Source organism: Mercurialis annua, linkage group LG2 (assembly GCF_937616625.2).
Source record: "Mercurialis annua linkage group LG2, ddMerAnnu1.2, whole genome shotgun sequence".
Lineage (NCBI taxonomy): Eukaryota > Viridiplantae > Streptophyta > Magnoliopsida > Malpighiales > Euphorbiaceae > Mercurialis > Mercurialis annua.
In genome coordinates this window covers 2,397,855-2,420,653 of record NC_065571.1, presented here as the reverse complement: position 1 = coordinate 2,420,653, position 22,799 = coordinate 2,397,855, and the positions used below count along the sequence as shown (strand labels likewise).

The 22,799-nt window shown below is 31.5% G+C and overlaps 3 protein-coding genes across 5 annotated transcripts; all 3 read right to left on the bottom strand.

Annotated features, from left to right (window-relative positions):
- Positions 1 to 1,121: 1,121 nt before the first annotated feature.
- LOC126666872 (transcription factor FAMA) lies at positions 1,122 to 3,499 on the bottom strand. Of its 3 annotated transcripts, XM_050359756.2 has the most exons (5): positions 3,320 to 3,499; positions 2,830 to 2,958; positions 2,192 to 2,725; positions 1,402 to 1,842; positions 1,122 to 1,310 (listed from the first exon to the last, which is right to left on the bottom strand). In XM_050359756.2, exons 2-5 carry the CDS (start codon positions 2,851 to 2,853, stop codon positions 1,221 to 1,223), a joined length of 1,089 nt encoding a protein of 362 aa, XP_050215713.1. In that variant the 5' UTR covers positions 2,854 to 2,958; positions 3,320 to 3,499; the 3' UTR covers positions 1,122 to 1,220. The 3 variants fall into 3 exon arrangements, with proteins under 3 accessions (XP_050215713.1, XP_050215712.1, XP_050215711.1); XM_050359755.2 differs by lacking the exon at positions 3,320 to 3,499 and having other exon boundaries at positions 2,830 to 3,229; XM_050359754.1 differs by lacking the exons at positions 2,830 to 2,958; positions 3,320 to 3,499 and having other exon boundaries at positions 2,192 to 2,761.
- A 3,210-nt stretch (positions 3,500 to 6,709) lies between these two features.
- On the bottom strand, positions 6,710 to 12,579 carry LOC126667608 (26S proteasome non-ATPase regulatory subunit 1 homolog A-like). The gene is made up of 13 exons (XM_050360615.1): positions 12,300 to 12,579; positions 11,543 to 11,612; positions 11,314 to 11,419; positions 10,954 to 11,065; positions 10,699 to 10,867; positions 10,113 to 10,582; positions 9,851 to 9,986; positions 9,484 to 9,729; positions 9,177 to 9,397; positions 8,827 to 9,085; positions 8,339 to 8,571; positions 7,697 to 8,219; positions 6,710 to 7,305 (listed from the first exon to the last, which is right to left on the bottom strand). Exons 1-13 carry the CDS (start codon positions 12,461 to 12,463, stop codon positions 6,982 to 6,984), a joined length of 3,033 nt encoding a protein of 1,010 aa, XP_050216572.1. The 5' UTR covers positions 12,464 to 12,579; the 3' UTR covers positions 6,710 to 6,981.
- A 6,228-nt stretch (positions 12,580 to 18,807) lies between these two features.
- Positions 18,808 to 21,679, bottom strand: LOC126669956 (cyclin-dependent kinase inhibitor 5). Its single transcript, XM_050363606.2, has 3 exons — positions 21,060 to 21,679; positions 19,419 to 19,619; positions 18,808 to 19,317 (listed from the first exon to the last, which is right to left on the bottom strand). Exons 1-3 carry the CDS (start codon positions 21,503 to 21,505, stop codon positions 19,248 to 19,250), a joined length of 717 nt encoding a protein of 238 aa, XP_050219563.1. The 5' UTR covers positions 21,506 to 21,679; the 3' UTR covers positions 18,808 to 19,247.
- Positions 21,680 to 22,799: the final 1,120 nt, after the last annotated feature.

The following is a 22,799-nucleotide window of genomic DNA, read 5'->3' as shown; positions in this document are numbered from 1 at the left end:
TGTGAATTAGAGAAAAAGAGTTGGTCTAGTTATGTAGCTCATACAACTGAGTGCAGTGGCGGAACCATGACTCCAACTTAGGAGGGTCGAGATTTTTACATCCGGCTATTTAAAAAAAATCAAACAGCTGTAATATACTCCAAATATATAAATTTGTAGTGGTAGAAACCGCCCCCAATAGAAAAAACCCAAAAAATTTGTTTTTTTTTTTCAAAAAATTCCGGCGAGGAGGATCGGCCGACCCTCCTCGACCCTCCCTAGTTCCGCCACGGACTGAGTGAACCTCCAATCTATGAAAAAAATGAATGCAGTATGAATATGTTTGACATATGTTTCTAGACTCTAGTGTTTTCAACGATAAGTATGGAAAAAATTATATATCCATCTTTCTAAATTGTATTCTTTATTTTTGTGTTTTACATGTATAATTTTCATAAGTTAATCATATCGGGTACTAAACTTTCAGAATTATTATGTTATTTTATTTTAGTCGTGAAACTTTGATTTATTTTTAGACACTAAACTTTTATTACAAGAAACATGAAGTTGTATATGTGACAATCGAATCTAACATCAATAATGAGTAAATTTTCACAGTCATTAAATTTCTTATATTATTTTATTTTGTTGGGAGAAAAAAAATTATTGCTGACGTAACAAGATCCAATAGCCACATATACTAAATTTGACTGGAATCATACTGCTTGTAATATTAAAATTCTGTAAATCAAATTAACTTTTAAAAAACAAAATGAAATATTAACAAAAAAAGTTTAGTGACTCTGAAAATTTAAAACACCTCGCATATCAAATATCAATTAAATAATATTTTAATTTTAAAACTATATATAGATTAAAATTGCCGAAATAAAGTTTTAGTTAGATTCATAATAAATACAATGATGATCGAACAATGAGCTAGACTAATTTGCCACATGCTAATGAACTACAATTCGTTAATTACAAGAAAGGTTTATTCAGTAAAATAGAAACAGATTATGAGTAAAAGAAGAATATGCAGAATTATATGTTTACGTGGTTTATATATAATACTACTACCTACACTATCAAACAAACTAATTTTAGTATTGGTTTCTAAAGCAAAAATAAGGAATCCAATAGAAGCAAAGTACTGAAAAAATCCATATAGGGATTAATGAAAAAACAAACAAAATAAATTTGCATAACAGCTCAGCTTTTTTGTCTATTTCATATTACTATCACATGCTGCTGTTTGCATGAATGAAACTGAATATTTCTTGAACTGAGCTCGCTATTTCTTCTGCTGTAAATCTACATTCACTTGCTATCTGCACACAATTTAGCATTTCAATTCAATATCTAACCAAGATTTCATGCATATATACACACACACCAAGGGTTAAATATATTAATTATTACCTTGACATTGAATGAATAGAGAACAGTTTGTTCGATGGTAGTGATGTTGGTATGAAGTATATTAAGCTGCAAATCTTCCAAAGCTGCAATGGTTTTAATAAGTTGAGCTGGCCTTCTCCTTGAAAGAATCTTGATCATAGCATCAAACCCTAAAACCTTTACTTCAACATCAGCTAAGAAGGATTTGCTCTCAGCCGTTTCTTCGCGTAGTCCCGTTTCGAACTCCATTAGTTTCATTTCGTCGTTCGGAAGTTGTAATGGCGGAAAGAATGGCGATTCATCGGGTTGTTGCATTGTCACGGTTGAATCTCCGATCGGTTTTGTAGCTACCGCCGCCTCTCCGTAGATTCTTCTCCTCTTTTGAGATTCTAAACATTGTAGTAGTTGCTCCAATTCTCTCACAAACTCAATTGCTCCACCTATAATAGATGCTTGATCTCCCTGAAAATTAAAATTAGTCCACGCATAAATTTCGGTTAGATGTTTTTACGATCACTGAACTATATCTTTTTTTACATTCATTGTCGTTTGTTTTTTATATTTTGGTAATCCAACTTTCAATTTCTCAACAAATGAAGGTTACTCTTCCAAATTATACGAGTTTACGCTTATGTGGTCGAAAGAAAATTATACGACACTCAACTTCTTCGTAGCTACATAAGCAACCCTCCTATTTGAAAAATCAAAGTTGACTTATTAAAATATATAAAAAAATAATGGTGATCGAATTTTAAAAAAATTTAACCCTCCGTTTTAAATTTTTGATGAAGAAAATAAAATTTATACATACCCTTTGTACATAAGAGCCCGGCATGAGAGACCTCAAGACTCGAAGATGTTCATTCATTTGTTTCCTCCGATTTCTCTCAACCGCAATATGAGTCATTCTTTGGCTCTCTACTTCCTCACTCGTCTTAATACTTCTCGGTCTCTTCCTCTTGTTCTTCACTTCCGGTACCGGAATATTCTTGTTTTCGACATTTTCTTGATTTTGCACCGATGCGTTATCGTCGGAAAACCTAACTTCTTCTTGTTCCATCAGAGACTGCTCCTCTTTCTTATCATTCAAAACCGGAAACTTCAAGAAATAAACCGGATCGATACCGGTTTCTTGATCCTCATTAATCTTAGTTTGATTTAACGCTAATTTCGGGCCGAAATCTGCGAACTGCATAACATCTGCAAAGCTTAATTTATCGAGAGGAGAAGAAGAATTACAAAATGTAGAAGATGGTATAATTTGTTGGTGCTGATTTGGATTATTGAGCTGGTGTTCTTGTTCTTGTTGCTGATATAAAGAGTAATCTAGACCGTTAAAAGCTGCCTGCAAAAATAAGTTGAGCTCAGACCAATATAGCATGATTGTGAAATGATAAATATGTAGATATATAATAATTATTATAAGGTTTGAGCTGAAAATATATATACCGAGTAGTGCTCTTCTTTATCCATTGCTATATATATGGGAAATGGAGATGGCTAAATATGTCAAAAACCCTAAGTAAAATTGCTTAATTCATGCAAGGACAAACCCTAGTGAAATGATGGGTCCTCCTCCTGAAAAAACAAAGAAAAAAAATTACCCGATTAAACTTACAGCTATACAGTAAATGAAAAAATTGGTAGTAGTCATAGGTTTTGAAGCAAATATTACAAATTTTAAGACTAATTTTTTTGGTAATCGGTTTTTGCTGATTTTTGCATACATCGCAAATTTTCAAGTAAAAATCAGCAAAATTGATTGTCGTGTATGCATTTTAAGCAAACACCTATTGACACTCATAATTTTTTTTCATTTGAAATAGAATTAAAGTTTAATAATCATTAAAATGATAATTTAGTAACTCTAAAAATCAATGACCCTTAGATTATGAGTTAAAAATGCAAAGTAAATAAAAGAAAAGAGAAAGAAAAAAACGTGTAGGGCAATGAAATGGAAGTTGCATGGGAGTTAGGGGAAAACAGATAGAGCCAACAAGAATCTGAGTGAAGAAATAGAAAGAGAAAAAAATGGTGCAGTAAGACAAATTTTAGAAAGAAGAAAATGTTAAAAAGGATGAAATTGCAAAAAAGAAAAGATTAGAGAGAAAGACAGAAGGATGGGGTACCAACCGAAACTGAAAATTATTGTTGAAAAGAGAGATGGTGGGTTATGTCTTTATATATGAAGTATAACATAGGCAACAAGACATGGGTTTGACTCGAGAAAGAGATGAGATTAGAGAAAAATACTTTTTTTTTATAATTTAAACACTTAATTTCAAAATTAGAATTGGTTATAGATAGAAACCTATCTTTTTAATGATTTAAACACGACTTATAAAAAATGATAACTAATAGTCTAATATATTTTTGAAAATTAATATCTTAGCAATTTTTTCATCGCCAAAACGATACGATTTTTGAAAGTTTTTAATAAATAAGACGTCAGATAATGATGTTGGACTTCAAAATGACAATGTAATTTTTTGTTTTCTTTTAAAGATGTGTGTAATTTGGTAAAGAGTTCTCCCGACTTAAGTGGGAATATTGCAGATTCAAACTATATTTTATACATACAACTATTTAAAATTTAGAATTAAAATTTTATCTCTCGCAAAATCCCTACATGTCGAGTGAGGATTAATCTGGATGTGAAAAATTTAAAAGTACCTTGGGATTCATTTAGAACACCTCGCATTTATAACTAAAATAATATTGTGAATTGTTAAATTTTACTATCATACTTAAATTGCTAGACATATATATTAAAAGAATTTATTTGCATATAACCTTAAAATTAAAAGCAACATAAAATTTGTCGTGATACAGATCTAATTGAGTTTATATAGCAACCGAGTATTTTCACGTCATATTTTTTTTACATTAATAATAAATAATAAATTATTTCATTTCTTGGTGTTAGAGGAAAATTGTATCTTTATGATTTGGCACGATTTTTTTTTTTTTTTTTTTTTCCAAATATTTGGCACGATTTAGTTGTACATGAGATAATTGAAGTGTATAAATTAAAATAAATTAAAGTTCTGTGATGAAAATGAAACAATAAAAAATTTAGTAAACCAAAAAATTTAAATCGAAGGAGCCTTGTAGATAATTATGGTAGACCTCAAAGTTTCACCTCTGATTTAAATATTAATGTATGTCACAGGCAAACAACGCTCTTACCATACTTTTACCACCACTTTTCATGAACCTAATTAATTAGATCGATCCATTTGATCATTTTCATTGTTTGAAAATTTAGATTATTTCACATTTGTATACATGTGACATTCCTGCTAATTGGTAACCTTTTCTCACGTGACAATTTTGATATTGATTTAAAGTAAAGGCTTCCAGAAATTAATTATAAGTATTTATATATGCTACAAAAATGGACATGTTCCTTTAATTAATAACTTCTTCTCATATATATATATATATATATATATATATATATATATATATATATATATATATATATATATATATATATATATATATATATATATATATATATATATATATATATATATATATATATATATATATATATATATATATATATACATATATATATATATTATTTTTATATGAGCTTGGATCCAGTTGAATCCATCTTTTATCTAGCTGGTTTTTGAGTTGATATTGATGTATATATTTTGTTTGCTCCGAATTTATAAGCAGCTAAGAATAAATATAAATTTTAAAAAAATTAACTTATCTAGATAGTAAAATAAGTTAATTTATGAAAAAACATATATCACTTGCTGTATTAAATTCAATGGAAAATCTCTATATTTTCAGTACTTTTAGTTTTCTTTTTTTTTTGATCTGATCATGAGGTGTCCTGAACGGGTTCCAACTATGAAACGGCACCTTTAAGCCTTCCACATTCAGACTAATCCCCACTCGAGCCGGGTAGGTCCCTTGCGGGAGGCAAAGCTCTGGCCCCAAATTTTAAACGGCTGCATACATGAGTACGGTTCGAACCCGCGACCTCACATATATATAACATTAATTATTTAAGTAATAAATAACTGTCTATAATTTGAGATAAAAATGAAAATATTGTCTACTAATTTGGAATGGAGAAAGCATTTTGTAGGACATTATATATTTATGTAATATGGATATATATATATATATAATTATTAAATTGATGAAAAATATATATGTTTAACTGTCTATACTTGTATCTGATATATAACGTTTTTCATAAGAGTTAATTAGTAGTTTATTATAACAAAATTGTATAATATCAAGAAATTATTTCAAATGGTTAAGTTAATACAATTTAATAATCAATGTATTTTAAATTTATTTATGATTGGTTGGTAATTTTTATTACTCATATAATAATGTGAGATATGTAACAATCATATGCATCAACCTTTACTTGTACAATTAAATGGAATTTTTAGTTATTTGTACATTCAAATATAAATTATTTCAAGAGAGTTTAAATGACAAAATTAATATCCTTAATATTTAGTAAATCGATTTTAAAATTGCGGAAAACACGCGACAATTTTTGTTAACATCAAGTTACTCAGAAGAAGACTCGTATTTTATCCGTAAAGAATACAACAAAATTAAAAAATGTTCATGGCAATCATTTGTATTCATAAGTCGTACGAGAAAATAAAATCCGATGTTAATATTCAAATCTAGAATTGTAAAATTGAAGATCACATGATGCAAGTGAGTTTCACCTCCATATGCCTATCACCAAATTTACTTTAGGTAGTTTTAAAGAACATAAACACCTTTTGATGATAAGAAAAAACAAAAAGCAACAAGGACCCTGAGCTGAGCTTATATATCATGATCAATTAACTCATATTTAACTATTTTAATCGACTAACAACAATAATTCTATTTTTAAATAACTAAAAATTGATACTCTATTTTAAGCCGGCTAAAAAAAATATTAATCATCCCAGTCCACAAATTTGTTCATTTGATAATTTTATAGAGTATCATTACTAATTAATTAAAATAACTAAGTGTCAATTAATTAATCCGGACCAATTAACTCATATTTAGTTTTTTTACTGATTAACAACAGTATATTCCAATTTTAAATCGCTAAAAATTGATACTCTATTTTAAGTTGGCTCAAAAAAAAATCATCCCAGTCCACGAATTTGTTCATTTGATAATTTTACAGAGTATTATTATTAATTAATTAAAATACCTAAGTGTCAATTAATTAATCCTGACACAAATTCATAACGAGAATGACCCTTTGTTCGAAAAAGAAACAGCTACAATTGTCCTTGATGAAAGAAATGCAGAGAAAATGGAACTAGCAAAAGAATCAGAAAGGAAAAGACTGTCGATGAGAACATTCGAAAAACACAGTTATGATAACAAATTGAAATGTATAATCACTACTAAATTAACATCTACAAACTCCAATTTTATGTAAATCAAAGTACCTAATAAAGTTGTTCCCCTCAACAAGGGTGGCTGCAGATTGGCTCAAACTGGACTTCCGCTGGATCGTTACTATCCAGCAACTGAAGTCGTTGCTGAAGCACAGTTCACTTTTTTTCACCCAAGCGAAAAGCGCCCGAATTATAAATTCCATAATCACGAGGAATACTCAAAAGGCTGAGGTGGTTGGGGTTCCTCATCAACAGCCATTGTTGATGCTGACCCCTGCTGTGGTGCAGCTGAACCACCAGCCGGTGACGGTGTTGATGAAGGTGCATCTGTAAGGGAAAGCACTTCTGGTTCAGATGGTTGCAAGTCTTTCAGAAGGACAAACCCTGAAGGTGCTGACTTAATAGGTTCATATCTGCTATCTTCCTTGAATTTAATAAACTTCTCCTGGCCCGGTACAACTCTAGCCGGGTTAGTCAAAATCTCAAATGAAGGTTCGGGCTCTGCTTTTTTCTCAGGCTGGCCATCAACCTACAAACAGATGCAACCAACAGTAAGCAACAAAGAGTGCGCCAAACAAATGGTCATTGTGGTATACAGTACAGATACAAACAAATGGCCATTGCGGTATACAGTACAGAAACAAACAAATGGTCATTGCGGTCCTTGAACTTGTGTATCAAGGTAAATAACACTTGGTCATTTTACTCAGTTAAGGACAATACTTTCTATTTTTAGGTCAATTAACCTCCAAATTGGGTAATCGCAGCCCCTGAACGCGTTCAATTTGGGAGAGAATAAAAATAGAGTGTTGTACTAAACTGATTAAAATGGCCAAGTGTGAGTTAGTTGATCCTGACACACAAGTTCAGAGACCGCAATAACCCTATGCTCATAGAGAAACCACGGTAAGTGATAATACCTGCATAGAATCTCCATCCTTTTCACCAGTCGGTTTCTCTTTTCCCATATTATTTGCAGCAGATGAAGACTCTGCCCCAGCTGCTGCCTTCTCTGCATTAGCTTTCTGTTCTGCATCTTTCTTGGCTCTAGTTTTGGCCTTCGCCGATGTTGACAGAACTGCAGTAGGAAGCTTCACAGCAGATGCGGTGGTGGGCACTGTAGTTGGCTTTGGATACTCGAATAGAGATGGTTTTGCATTTGATATGAACTCGAATTTTGGAACATTCAAGTCATAATTAAGCCCAATTAAAGCTGTGGGTGAGAATGCTAAGCTTATGAAGTAAATGAGAGGATACCAGTACCAAAACTGGCTAAAAACGGCTAGTCCGACAACCGCAGTCACTTTATCGTGCTTAGACTTGGAAAGCAATTTAATTGTCACATTCCTTCCACCAGCGTCAATTATTCCCGAAGCAAGGATGGCTCCCATCTTGCTCATGGTATCTTCATGCTTATCAAGGATTATCTTTTCCAATTGTCGCCTAAAACAAGAAGAAAACAACATTAACTTTCTGTAAACTAGGGTAATTTCATGTGCTTTAATCTTGCTAGTGTTTTTAAGTAAAACATAATACAAACTGCAAAAAAAAAAAAAAACTACCTGAATGTTCCAACACGAGAATCACAAGCCTCGTTCATTTGCACCATAACCATAGCCATTGCAATAAGGGCACCTTGACGAACAAAATCAACGACATCTGATGTTAAAGGTTCTAGCAATGATATAGCCTCACTCAAGCCAGTGCCTGCACAGGAAATGCCAACGGCAAGAGCTGCTCCATAACGTACATGTGGGTTGTAGGATTCTGACAACAGAGAGACAATTCGTGGAGTCTGCAGTAGGATTGCGCAGTGAGATTTATCACAATTCACAAGAAAATTGTTGAACAGAAAACATAAAGCAGAGTATGAATATTGATAACATAGAAGGTGAAACCTGAAAAGCAACAGATAATTAACAATGAAACAGCTGTAACTAATCCTAGGCAAGGACTCCCATGAACCAGTAATGCAGTATCATAATAAACCAAGATTAGCAAATATATGATGATGGCTCACAACAGGAAGATGGAAGAGACAAGAGCCTACCTGCTCTGGGTCATTGTACAGAACAAATCCAAGTGCAAGAACAGCAGTCCTCCTGACGTCATCACTGACATCTGAAACAGCAAAGTGCAGCAACTGGCGGATGGCCTTATTGTTTGCAGTTCCCCTGTAGGCCAATGCTAATGCATACATACCACCATAACGAAGTATAGGATCCTGATCCCGAGTCATCTGCTCAATCAGTGTGTCTGCTTCCTCTTCTCTTCCATAGACAGTCAATGCTATCCCCAATGCCAGTCCCCTGCAGCACAAAACGAAAATTTAGAAAAACAAAGCTTAGAGCTGAGCTGAACGCTGAGCAGGATGTACAGAATGAGAAAACCCAAAGTTACCTAATAATCTTCTCATGCTGTGTTTCATGAGCATAAGTAAGCATCTCACTGGCTTTTTCACTTGCAGTTCCAACCATAAGTAATCCCATACTAATACCAGCAGCTTCACCGGCGACAGCACTATCAGTATATAAAGCACTTTTGATGTCATCGTAGATATCTTCATCAGCAGTTCCTAAAGCTGCCAAACCGAGACCTAGGCATGCACCATGTTGAATAACCTGCATAAAAAAGACTCCAATATGTGAATCCCAGAAACGTCAACATCCTCATGGATTAAAACAGTTGACTGGGAAAGTAAGTATACCTCTACATTCGTGCTGCGTAAGCTGTCACGGAGGAATTTTTTGATGCCCTCACCATGGTTTGCATGGATGAGACCCAGAGCATAAAGAGCACCACCTTCTGAGTATGGACTACCTCCACCAGTTCCACCCTGGGGCAAATAAGGTCTCATTAATGATCTTCCCTGCTGTAAGTGACCCCTGTGGATGACACCAAGGCCTGCTGTAGCACTAAATTTGGCCCAATTAGTGGCTCTGCTCAACCAATCCTGATAGAGGATCCACAATAAAAGAATTTAAGTCAACCTAACAAACAAATAGACCCGACAGATAGAAATGCAAAAATAATTTGAGATGAAAATAAGAAGATGATCAAGATCCACTTGTTACCAGATTGTCCCTGAGGAATGTATCTACGGTTGTTCCAGCATGCATAATTGCATTAGCGTAAATAGTAGCACTGTGACAAACACTATTCCTCATTTCAACAGACTGTTTGATTGTCTTCAAAATAAGAAGATCCGATCTACAAGCAAAACACATTCATTATTTCAAGTATATTCCCAAGAGAGACAACAAATTATTTTATGCATCCCAATAGGTTTTGCAATTCAAAGAATTCGCAACACTGACAAAGAAACATATCCCTTACTTGTTATGACTGTATAGAAATTGCAGAGTCAACTTAATTGATGTCTCGCCAGACAAAATTCCCTTGATTTTTGTCAAATTCTCAGCATACATTGCTTCCTTTGGATCTGTTTCATGAACAGCACTTGAAGCTGAAGTTCCTTCAGTCATTTGAACATCCTCCACAGAAGTATTTTCATTTTGAGGGGGGTCTGGATTGGAAGATTTCGGCTGTACTGACTCCAAATTAGAAGGCTTTGGAGCTGGGAGGCGATCTATGACATTTAACAGAAAAGCCTGGTGCTCATTCTCGACGAGATCAAAAGCTATTTGAAATGCATTCAAAACATCATTCTTATTTTCCGAACGTAGAAGTTTTTCAAAGATGCTTGCTACACGCTCAGGCTCGCCCAAGAACATGAGACATTGGCAAATGTTCAAATAATCTGGAGAAGGCGATGTTTCATAAACATTGACAAGAAGATGGAAAACCTACATTATAACCAAAATATTATACATTGAAATTGTCATAATACTCCATGCAGTACATGGCCCAAGAAATATAACTAGACAATAAACCGCTTATGGTCGGCATATAACCTCCTTACCTCACGTCGATATTCTCTACTATTGACAAAAGCATTGGACACATTGATGCAATAAGACAATGTTGACTGAACATTAGGACTCTCTATTATTGCTTGCTTAAGTTTATCCAATCTTCTACATTCAATAGCCATTCCAATAGCTTGTTGGGTTTTGCCTTCCTCAATGCACCTATATAAAGGAATGGTAAGAAACTAAAAACTATTGAAGAAAATAAAAGTAAGAATAAATTATAAAAACAATTGGCTTTGACATACTTATCCAGCATTCTCTCCACAATTTCCTCAAGCCTGGGGTCCACATTTGTAGACACGACATTTGATTCAGCTGCTTTTGTCTTACGTGCAGCATACTCATTTATAGCCTTAGCTGAGAGCAGGAACAAAGACAGTAAAATAGAGTCAAGTTGAGAAAAACAGGTAAGCATCATCAATCATTAATATACTTAGATGCTCAATATTTCTAGAATCTACTAAATAGACTAATCAACTGAAAGTAGATGATATGCCCCATCAAACTAATAATTACTGTTCACTTTTAATAAGGTAAATGTAACCCAATATATTTTAACTTGTGTTCCATGATCAAAGAAATCGCAAGCTGGTGAATATGCTTACCACGAAGAGTATGAACATAGTCTGAGTCTTCAGTAACATCAAAAAGACGACCAGCTCCAAGAGCATATGACAGGGAATCATCTAGGTCACCTAGATAACAGAAAACCTATGGAGAGAAGGCACATATAAGGACTAAAATTGATGACATTACATGTCTAAGATCAGTGAAATAATTAAAGCAACTAAATTTTGACACAGATAAAAGCAGTTCATTTAAGCTGTATCTGACCTTTGAAACAACCAAAGCAGCAAGTTGTCTCTGGTCCTGATCAAACTGCTCATCTTCGTACATACTCTCACTGAACAAAAAAGAACAAGTGTTCATATTCAAAGAATACAATTTATTCAACCGTAAAGCGCATTAATTTACACAACCTAGCTATCAAGCCAAATAAACACAGGTGGAAATTCTCATCATCGAGAATCAGGTGAGTCTGGAAACAGAGAAAGAATAAGAAAACTGTAAAAACAATACATGAACTTCCTCGTCAACAACTAATCTAAAATTATTGAAAGAATTAAGACAACAGGAAAAACAAACAATTCATCACATATACAATGCCCACCGGCGCCTATATCCTGAACAAAACAGATGGACATGGTTCGCAATTTCCGCCATCTATCACAAGCATCCAATGTACTTGCACAATTGAGTGAACAAAACAATACTGATTTAAAGCTGTACAATTTATCAGCATATGCAAGGTATTCCTAATCTATTAAAGCTAGTAATAGACAGATTAATATTAAATTTCTAAGTGCTCTTGAAAACCTAATTTAACACTAATCATGACAATTGAGTAGCCAGCGGAATGTGCTGATACAAATAAAATTGCAGCCCAATCAAAAACTAACCAAAATTTTCAACAACATAAAAATTGATTACTTCTGTTTCAGATTAAACCCTAACTTATCAGATCAAAATAAAGAAAAAACCCTAAACCTAAACAAAACCCTAATTGAAAGTACAAGTAAAGAATTTATACATTTGTGGGACACTTGTAGAGATCTCAGGCCAGAACTGATCCACGAATCGGTTCAGATTGTTAAGCGCGTGCTTTTTGAGTTGAGGAAGATCCTCATTAAGCATTGCTATTAAAGCTCCGGCGGAGCTCACCATCGTCGCCGTCGTCGCAGCCGCTGCAGCCATTTAGCTGGCGGGTTGTTATTATTGTGAATTAAAAGATAAAAAAACTGAGTGAACGGAGCGATTGTAACTCTGAAATTTTGAGTTCGGAAGGAAGAACAGGGAAAAGGGGTCGATTTTTGATGTATATATTTTTATAATATTAATTTTTTTATTTCAATTAGACTTACCGCACAAGTCAAGAAAATTCTCTAAAACCTAAGAATATTTTTTCTTTATTTTAAAATTACTTTTACTATCAATCTATCAAAGCAATTAATTTCAGCCTTGTTTAATTTTATTATAATAATTGTTGTATTTCTTTATTTTATTTAATAATAATTTGTCCTTTAATTGATAAAATGTCATTAATATAAATCAAAGGAACATAATTGTATACAAATAGAAGTCTTAACTTCAGCCAACAATTTGCTACTAATAAAAGAGGATTTTTTTAATTATGTTTGATTTATTGCATTATTATAATATTAATAAGACAAAATTATTTTATAAATTCAAATTTTTACGTCTATTATGAATAATGAGTAAAGTTTTTAATTTATACCATTATGTTTAGAATTGAAATGTATGTTGTATTTAACTTTAAACATTTACGTCTCACTTTTTAAATCTAAACATTTGCATCACTATCAATTGCGATTAAATTTTTAATAAAAGACACAACTTAAAAAACTATCTAGACAAAAATTAATTGTAATTGCAATTTGGTTGCAATTGGTAAAGAACGTGAAGTTTTAAAAATGGCATGCAAAGGTTTGAACACAATTACGGTAAGTCTTTTAATTGGAACATAATTGCAACATTTAAAAAATTAACTATAATTGATTAAGAATTCCGCCGCAGTGATTCCCGAAGCGATCTTCTTCAAGTTAAATTTTTAAAATTGTTTGATCTATTGAAAAATCATTACAACCATAGTTTTTATTTGATGGTTGTTTGACGGTTATCTAAATTTCGATTATAGTTTATTCACAAGTTTAGGTTACCAATTCATTCGGTTTCATTAGCATTTGATATGTATTGTTCTTTTTATATATATAATTAGGGAGGGGGGAGTGAGGTCCGAACATGAGACCTCTTATCAAGATGTTTGTGGCGATTATTGGTTTTTTCTTTGTCAAAATTAAATGTATTATATAATTCTAAGTTTCAAGATCAAAATTTTTATATTATAAAAATAATAAAAATCGCTTGTACCTTTAAATTTTCTATCTACTGGGAAAAGATAAAGAAAAAAGAAAGATTACATTGTATACATTTTCTAAAGAAAAAAATTTGTGAAAATACATTATCTTATGTCTTGCAAACCTTTTTTAAAAAAATTATGAAAATACATTTTTTTAATCTGTCAAAAACTTATGAAAAGATTTAAAAGAAAAATGAAAAGAGAATGTATTTTTATAAAAAAAATAATTAAAAATCAATATTCGTAAGAAATCCTAACAAAAGAATCAAGAAAAATTGTAAAAAAATAAAAAAATATCTAAAAATGCGCTCTTTCAAAAAAAAATTAATACTTAAAAAGTTTTCATTAAATATCTCAAAGTTTTCGCTTTATATATTTCTATATAAGAGATGTATCGGTAATGTATCTTTTGAGGTATTAAATATGTATAAAAGAAATAAACACATAAAATGTGGAACTATTTTTATTTGTTAGGTAACATTAAAATGTTTTGACTTGAAACATATTTTTAAAAATTAAGTGATTTTTAAGATAATTTACGGGTTAAGCCAAAAAAAAAATCACAATACAGTATTGTCCTAGTGTCAGTGGTACAATTATTGACCCAATAACTTAAATATGGGCTTTGCAATTGATCGTGAAGCTCACTCAAGCTAATGGGTTAGGCCCAAATTTAATATAAATCATTGACTCATTATCACATTTTTTATAGTAGCTTCTAGAAATAGATTAAATTTGTTATACGACGAGAGAAAACTACTTTAATGCACAGGAAACATTAGCACTAACAAATAGCTCATCTCAATATATGATCGAATAATGGTTCATTTCGGTATCTGAATTTATAATTTAAAATTAGATAATTTACCTTCAATTATTTGTGTAATTTAAAAATAATGTTCTTTATCTTCAAGTCAATAAAACACAATTTTTTCTATTTTTATGTCAATTAAAACCAAAATTAAATCATTCTGGTCTAGAGACCTATTAATGTTATATAAATTTATGTTCAATTGGTATAAAAGTATTTAAATATTGTCATTAATTAGTCAAAATAGTTGAGATGAATAAATCACAAGTTTAAGACCATATTAACCATTGTCAAAAAAAGGAGACCATATTAACCCTTTGTATTCTTGACTTTATTTATTTTTTCATGAACAGTCTGAAAAATTATTATGCAATTTGGTGTTTTAACACTTAGAGATAAATGGAATTTTTCGTATTTGAAAGTATTTTGTGTTTCATTTTTTAATACTTTACCTGTAAATTAATTAATGGTTTAAATTTCATGTATTATAACATAAAAGATTCAGTTATTTTTTTAAATGATACAAGTATGTAATGAATAGTTTAGACCAGATACTTTAGATTTGTTAAAAATCATGAATATTAATGATAAGGCGGTTTCTTTGCTATCAATGTATCTCTGTTTCACAATGCCAATAGGTGAAATATCATGATAATTTTTTTGAACCTTTTCTCTTTTTTCAGCTAGGTATACCAAGCAGCAGCTGCAACCTTCTTTTTTCATGGGAGGTGATTTTTGGTCTCCGTAGGCCAAAAATCACCTCCCCACCCTCCAAATATTCATATCCTTAGTTTTTTTAACATAGTTTTATATCTGTTTTTAGTCTTCTCTAGTTAATCTCTTGATCTTTTTTGGTCTAATTCTAGTTCGAGTTCTAGTTCAATAACTAGTTTGCGTAGTGGGTGTTTGGTTCAGCTTTTCGATGGAGCTTTTAGCTTTTGCTTTTCAAAAAACTCCATAAAAGTGTTTGGTGAGATTTTCTTAAGAGTTTTTTGGAGCTTTTTGAACCTCTAACAGCCGCTGTTTGAAAAACTCAATTTTGGAGTTTTTTGCCAACAGCTGATAGCTGTTTCAACATTTTTATTTATTTTGACAAAATTATCCCCATTATAATATACCATTTTTTTAATATATAAAATTATTTAAATTATTTTTAAATACTCTAATCATTTATAAATTATACAAAATTATTTTATTTATATTAAAACAACTATATTTTAATACTTTTTTTAAATAAATCATAAATTTATCAAAAAAATCTAAATAAATTTAAACTAAATATTGGCTTTTTATATACAAATAAATATTAATATTTTTATTAAATATTATATAAAATAATATATTTATAGTTTAATAAATAAAAACAAAAATTATGCCTTTTACGGTCATTTTACATATAAACAGCAACAATTAATCAAATCTCACCAAACACGTATGGTCTATCAGCTATCAGCTACCAGCCAACAACTATCAGCAACAGCTACCAGCTACCAGCTATAAGAAACATCTGAACCAAACAGGCCCTGTTAGATTAAATATAATCTAATCTAATTTAAGATTTGTATTTTTTCACTTATCGGAGTTGAGATGCTAGTTTTGTGGTTAAGAGAGCCGGATCTACGCAATCAAAGTTATCATCCTCATCAAAGATCCCCTCAGGCAGTTAAATCTCGGTGAACCGCCGGTTTTTCTACCCCTCAGTGGATGCTTATTTCAATTCAAAACGAGTATAGTTTATTTGATACCTCTCAATTGTTTGTTTTACTGGGTTATAAAATTTCAGTTGTTCTTCATGTATAATCTATCTATGTAATTTCTATATCTCGTATTTTTTTTCTTTGGGGAGTGTATTGTACGTTTTACCCAGTAAAAATGAAATCTTCATTTCTGTTATAAAAAAAAGGTAGGTATGAGTTATTTTTAGCAAAGATATACCTATTCTAATTGCTATTGCCTACTCGAGCCGTGTAGTTCCTTTGCGGGAAGTAAATTCTAGCTTTAAATTTTGTAACGCTGCATATATAAGTACAGTACAAACTCAAGACCTCACTTAAATTCGAAAAGCGACTTATCAATTCACCTGTATCTTAAATTTTTGTTTTTTTAATTCTCTGCTGTAATAAAAGAAAGTGCTTTTTTTTACTGAAAATGAGCATTAGTAATTTTTTTTAATGAATAGGAGCATTACAAAGTTGGTACTGTATCAATTACTACAATCCAAAAAATGATTTGTACCGTGCAATTAATAAAAACTTCAACACATCAAGACACAGTCGGAAAAATCAGGTATGCTATGATTGAACAATGGACCCATATGATTAAATTGTCACATTTTACAAAAGTTATGTAATGACCATATTTCATTTATGGATTTTGCATTTATCAAATTTCTGACTTTTAAGAAATAATTCATCTGATTAAAATGTCATAAAATCAATCAGCTAATGCAGAAATATTTTATAGGACCACAGGGTAAGTGTAGTACCATTGTTAAAGATAGATTATAAAAAACACATGTTAGTAATATCCAGAAAATTCTTGCATAAACTTTGTATATTACGTCATATCAAATTTTTTGGTAATATTATACTACTATATTAAATATATGTATATTTTATTTTTTGATAATTGAAGAGAATTTTTTTTAATTAACTAAATTATATTGTTGTCATTATTTTTAATGATGCGGTGAATTATTATTAGTTTTGACCATTTCTAAAAGAAAAAAATAACATCTTTGATATTTATAACGATTTAATTACGTTTGCAAAATTATGACTAAAAGGCCAAATTTTTCATTTTTGACATTTATAGTTCAAAAGCACTACCAAGTATCATTTCGCTCATTGAAAAAGAAAACTATAAATGACATTGTTTATTAAAACATTAAATTACACAGAGCAAAATTTAATAAAAATATAATATTAGGAGGAGTACTACATTTTAATTGCTATGCTTAAATTTTCTACAAACAGAAAATTAGAGATTTTAAATGTAAATAATTCTTAAAAATTCTCAATGTACACAATTTAATTTTCTCATTTTTACATAGATATTTTGATACCACATCATATCATATGTAGTTAGAGTCAATGAAATTTCATCACATGATTCAAATGGCAATAATTTAAATATTTAATAATGTGGTTAAATCTTAAAACAAATTGTGATGGTGGTGAACATAATTTATCTGAATAGTGAGTGTTTACAAAATAAAAGTCAAAACCCACAAAAGCAGGTGGATGGATAGTTTCTTGATTGTGGGTCTAATATTGGCAAACAAGGAATTGAATGTCCACTTACAAAATTGGTAAAAATTCTTCATTCCAAGATTTGTAGAAAAAAAAAACTTCATTGGAAATTGAAGATTCTTCAATTTTCAACTAATCTAGTTTTAACCACCATAATTACTTGCTTGACTAGATTGTCTCATGTAAATCTGAAAATGAAATCACAATATCACCATTTTTCACCCAAAAACATCATATTAACTCTGACCCATGATTCACCATTTTTTATCAGATTTTCCACTACTTCATCTCTCTTTCATTAATTGTTCAAAACTAATAAATCAAACCAAACCACATCTAACAGACAAACTGAATTCAGTTTGATTTAATTGTAAAATAATTTAAATCTTCAGTTTGTTTTGATTTAGGACACAAATAAAAAAAACCAACCCAATCAAGCATTTCAATTAGTTCGATTTAGAGAACGTTAGTTCCTTAAAAAGTCGAGTCCTGTGTTTTTTTTTTAAAAGAGTATAATGAATATCTTAAATTTTTATTCTTGTCAAGTTTCAGATATTGGATCGCGCCATTTTTAAATGTAAACATTCATCCTCATAATTTTATTTGTACATATTGTCACAAAAAATATTAACCGTGTCAATTTAGACTAAAAAAACTAATTTAGTGAGTTTATATCAACAAAGATAAAAGTATATAAACTAAATTAAGCTAAAATATAAAAATGAATACAAAATTTATCTCCATCGCAGTAACGCACTTCATTTCCCTAAAGAAGGGACCCGGTAATTTATAAAACTAAATTAGAGGTCTTCGATACCAAAAAGTAGACAAATATAGGGATGCAAATATACATTTTGCCAAAAAGAAAAGTAAATTCAAACACATTACACACCCCATTGGCAAACCAAAATAAGGATACCCTGCCCTGCCGCAACTACCACCACCAGCCAGGGCCATTGTTTCTCAGAAGCATATATAATAAGGTTAAACTTAAACCAACCAGTCGGCACCTTAAAGTTAATGAAAGCTAGATACATTGTCTCACACGGAACAAAAAACCAAAATTTACCAGTGAATATAACAGAAGATAAGACAAAACTTAGAAGAGAGGGAAATGGGTCAATCTTTATTTATTCCAAATACTTCCATTACTACAACTATTAACAGCAGAAGGGGGAGGAAAATACAGTACAAAAATAAAATCTAGAAAATTTCTGTACCTGAACCCTAACCCTAACCCTAACCCTAATTTTTAACTTACTACCCAATTTTCCCTTCCCCTCCGAGTCTAACATGTTAGACAAAGGAGGACTTTGATTTTGTATCTGTTGTGTAACTCTAACCCCTGTTATATGTTACAGAACATTAGTCCTACACAATTTTCACAATCCTACTTTTTTTACAGGTGGGTGGTGACGGAAAATGGAAATAACACCATCACCGTTAGACGAACTATAACTAAATTCCTGCTACTCCGAACCGGAAAAAAAACCCGAGGTTCAAGATCCATCGAGAATTTGCAGGGACTGTTAGTGTCTTCTAAGGATCCATTTTTTCCCATTCGTACCGTCCTGGGAGTGGCTTGTCTTTAACAGGGTCAAAGTTATACCTGCTCATAACAAAAACAAAAACATTAATATTGGCCAAGTAAAGGCAGTATTTCTCGATTTTTTCTGCAAGCAACTAATGGTATACAAGAAGCGTATTTACTTGTCGATAAATCGTCTCTGCTGCTGTTCTTCAGCGCCAGTAAAGAATTCATCCATTTCATGTGATGTCGGGATGTGCCTAGGCGTGGAGTTCTGTAATCTCCTGTTAGTTTCAGTTGCGCTGGGTCTAGTAGTTGAACCAGGGGTTCGTATGCTTTCTGGGTCCCTAATCAAACTACAAGGAGTTGATTCTCTAGTGCTCCTGTCAAAAAAAAAAACCAAAAAAAAACTAAGGAGTAGACACACAAGGTAAGCCAAGTATTTGACAATAAAATATAACATATGATGGCACACCTTTCATAGCCCATAGCTGTATTTTGCAGCAAGAATCACATTCACATGTAGTGAATAGTGTCTAAAAAATTTCAAAAATTTAAATGAAAATTCACAGGGAACTTGCATTGCTATTTTTCACTATGGTTGGATAGAAAACAACCCACATATATCTATCGCAAAGGCGTGAGGAGTCTAACAATCACAGAAAAACTACTTGCTAACACATAATACCACAAAAAGCAGTCAGATCATTTTTCATTTTAACCACAGTAGTACGAGGGGAAAAAGAGCGTTAATTATGCATCAAATGAAGATTATCTTTCACTTTGGCAAGCTTCCACAAAAAACATCCGTTCCTTCTCAAAAACAGAGGGAAAATACAGTGGCAACATAACAGAATTGCAGTCTACTACCATATCTACAGCACAAGCACATGATTAATTGCAAAAAAGAGCTTTCCTGTCAAAGTATCCCATGTTTGTACTCAAAAGAAACAGGAACCAACCAAATAAACAAACCCTAAAATAACCACGATTCAATCATATTAGTATTCAAAAGAAACCAAATAATTTATTATGTTAAAGAAAACACTCTTGCATCCAGTGGGGGGAAAATCATCAGAACCTGAATTTCTAGTTATTAAACAATGCAATGGCATTCCTCAACAGTTTCCGAACATAAAATGCACCAAAAGCAATTAAGGGATAAAATCATATTGCCGCCGACATGGAACAAGAGTAGAGGCTAATTAAAAGACTTAAACAAACATTTCCAATTGCAGAACTACTACATAAGCAAACAAAGAGCTCAAGCATACAAATCAAGGTGAATCAACCACAAAATTTCCAAGGAAGTGAAGATAAGTTCTGAACAAACAGCAAAATCAAACATTTTACTCAAGCAACTAAAAGAGAAAAAAAATGGTTGAAATTGCAGTTAGCTCAAGACCAACATCAATGATTTTATTCCACATCCGTAGAGTGAAAAAATCTCAGTCTAAAATGTGCATAGAGTTCAAACTAACTTCAATTCGCAACTTTCTCCAGAAAAAGAAAAACCCAAAAGCCAAAGGAAAAAAAATCACAATGAAAGACAAAAGGCAAAGCTTTCACTTTTATGAAGATGATAATTATGCAGAGAATTTTTAAATTGGTGTCAGAAAACTTTATTATAAACATAAATAGAATAAATTCACAAAGTGATGTGATCTTTCACAAAAACAAAGCCTAAACAAAAGAAAATTAAAAAGACAACTTATTCTTCCATTTTCTCAGCAAACAAACGCACCAAAAACAGAGTAATGATAAAACAAAACCCTAATCAAACAGAGACCCAGAAATTAAAATTGAAATTTAAAAATACCCACCTCTCTCTACCTTCAAAATCCAAAACATTTTCACCAAAAGAAGCCTCTTCAATGCCCTTATAATTATTATTATCATCAATATCACCCGCAGAATCGGGCGGGCTGACCCGGACTTTTGAGCTGGATTTAGAGGAATTAGAGCTGAAGTTACTGTTAAAATTAGGGTTAAGACCTATTTTACTACTATTGTGGCTATGGCCAGGCTTCTGGCGCTTAGTTACATGTACAAGAACAGGCGGTTTCTTGAGACGGCGGCTACGGAGCTGGAGATAACCGAAGGAGCTAGGCGGAGACGGCGGAAGAGACGAAGGAGGTGGCGGTGGAGGAGGAGGTTGGCGTTGTTGGCGCTGGAGAGCGAGGGTTTTGGCGCGGGTACGGACACCGAAAGAGAGGTCCATAACGGCAAGTTCGGATGTCGTTTTGGACTTCCTTATGTATCTACCCATTTGATCTAATGGTTTTAACTGGACATGGATTTTTAGAGAGAGAAAACAGGGGACTTTTAGAGAAAGAAAACAGGGTTTTTTAGAGAGAGAAAGAGGTGGTTTAAGCAGTTGGTGGTGGTTAGAGAGAGAAAGTAAAAGGAAAATGAGAGGGGCGGGTTTGTATTTTGTACTTGTGAAAAAGAAGATGGTTTCATTTTAATTTTTATTTTTATTAGGATGCGTCAGGACTCAGGGGGTCCTTACTGTACTTTGCTATTATTATTATTTCTTCTCCGCTTTCATTTTCTCCTCATTTCTCTTCTTTTTTGGTAAAATTCTTCCAAATGTTCCTCTATTTTACATTTTTTATTTAAATAGTCTTTGACACTATTTGATTTTAAATTTGTTTTTTTTTTGTAAAGCTATAGTTACATTAATTTCACCAAAGAATTAAAATCTGTATATGTAAATAAAAATTCGACTCGGTTTTGGTGATTTGATTGGGCTCAAACAATTAATTTTGCGTAATGTCAATGTTTAAAAGAAAAAAAATCGTTTTATTTTATCAAATACTGTACGCATGTGTATTTCATACATTCATAATTTATATATATAATTTTATTTACTCTATGTTGTCAAATAACATCAATTGAGAGGTATTTTTCTATTTAGTTGATTAAAGGATGTTGATATAACAATAAATTATAGCTCAAATAGTATAAAGGACGAACAAATTTATGTTAAAATTTTGGATTCAATATCTCTACAAGTACTCACTTTTTCCAAATAATATATTTAAAAGAAGATAGTATAGAAAGAAAATTAGATGTATAGAACTAGTATAATCAAAATGAATTATCAAGGACTAATTAAATACAAAATGTAAAGGATATGAATGTTAGCATGAACTGTTTCTTTTATTTATTAAAAGAACTTTTACCATTTGATGAAATTTTATTGGGTGTTTGATTTATTTTTCCATTACTATATTTTATTAATTATGTTTCTTTAAATGGGTTAATGTCTTTTCTTTTGAAAGATAAATACTAAATAATATCTTAGTATAGAAAGTTAGATAGTACCAAATACTACCGTAATTTCTAAAAATAATTATTGTGAAATAAGATATTTTATATTTACATTGATATCGTAATAAATAAACTTAATAAATGTACATACTATGTTCAGCTATCTAATTTTATACTAGTAAATTTTAAAATTTATTGTAGTTATATTTAATTTTCTTATATATAATTGGGAACAGGAGAGCGCTTGTGGAATAAATTGAACACACAAACTAGTGAATGCCGCTTAG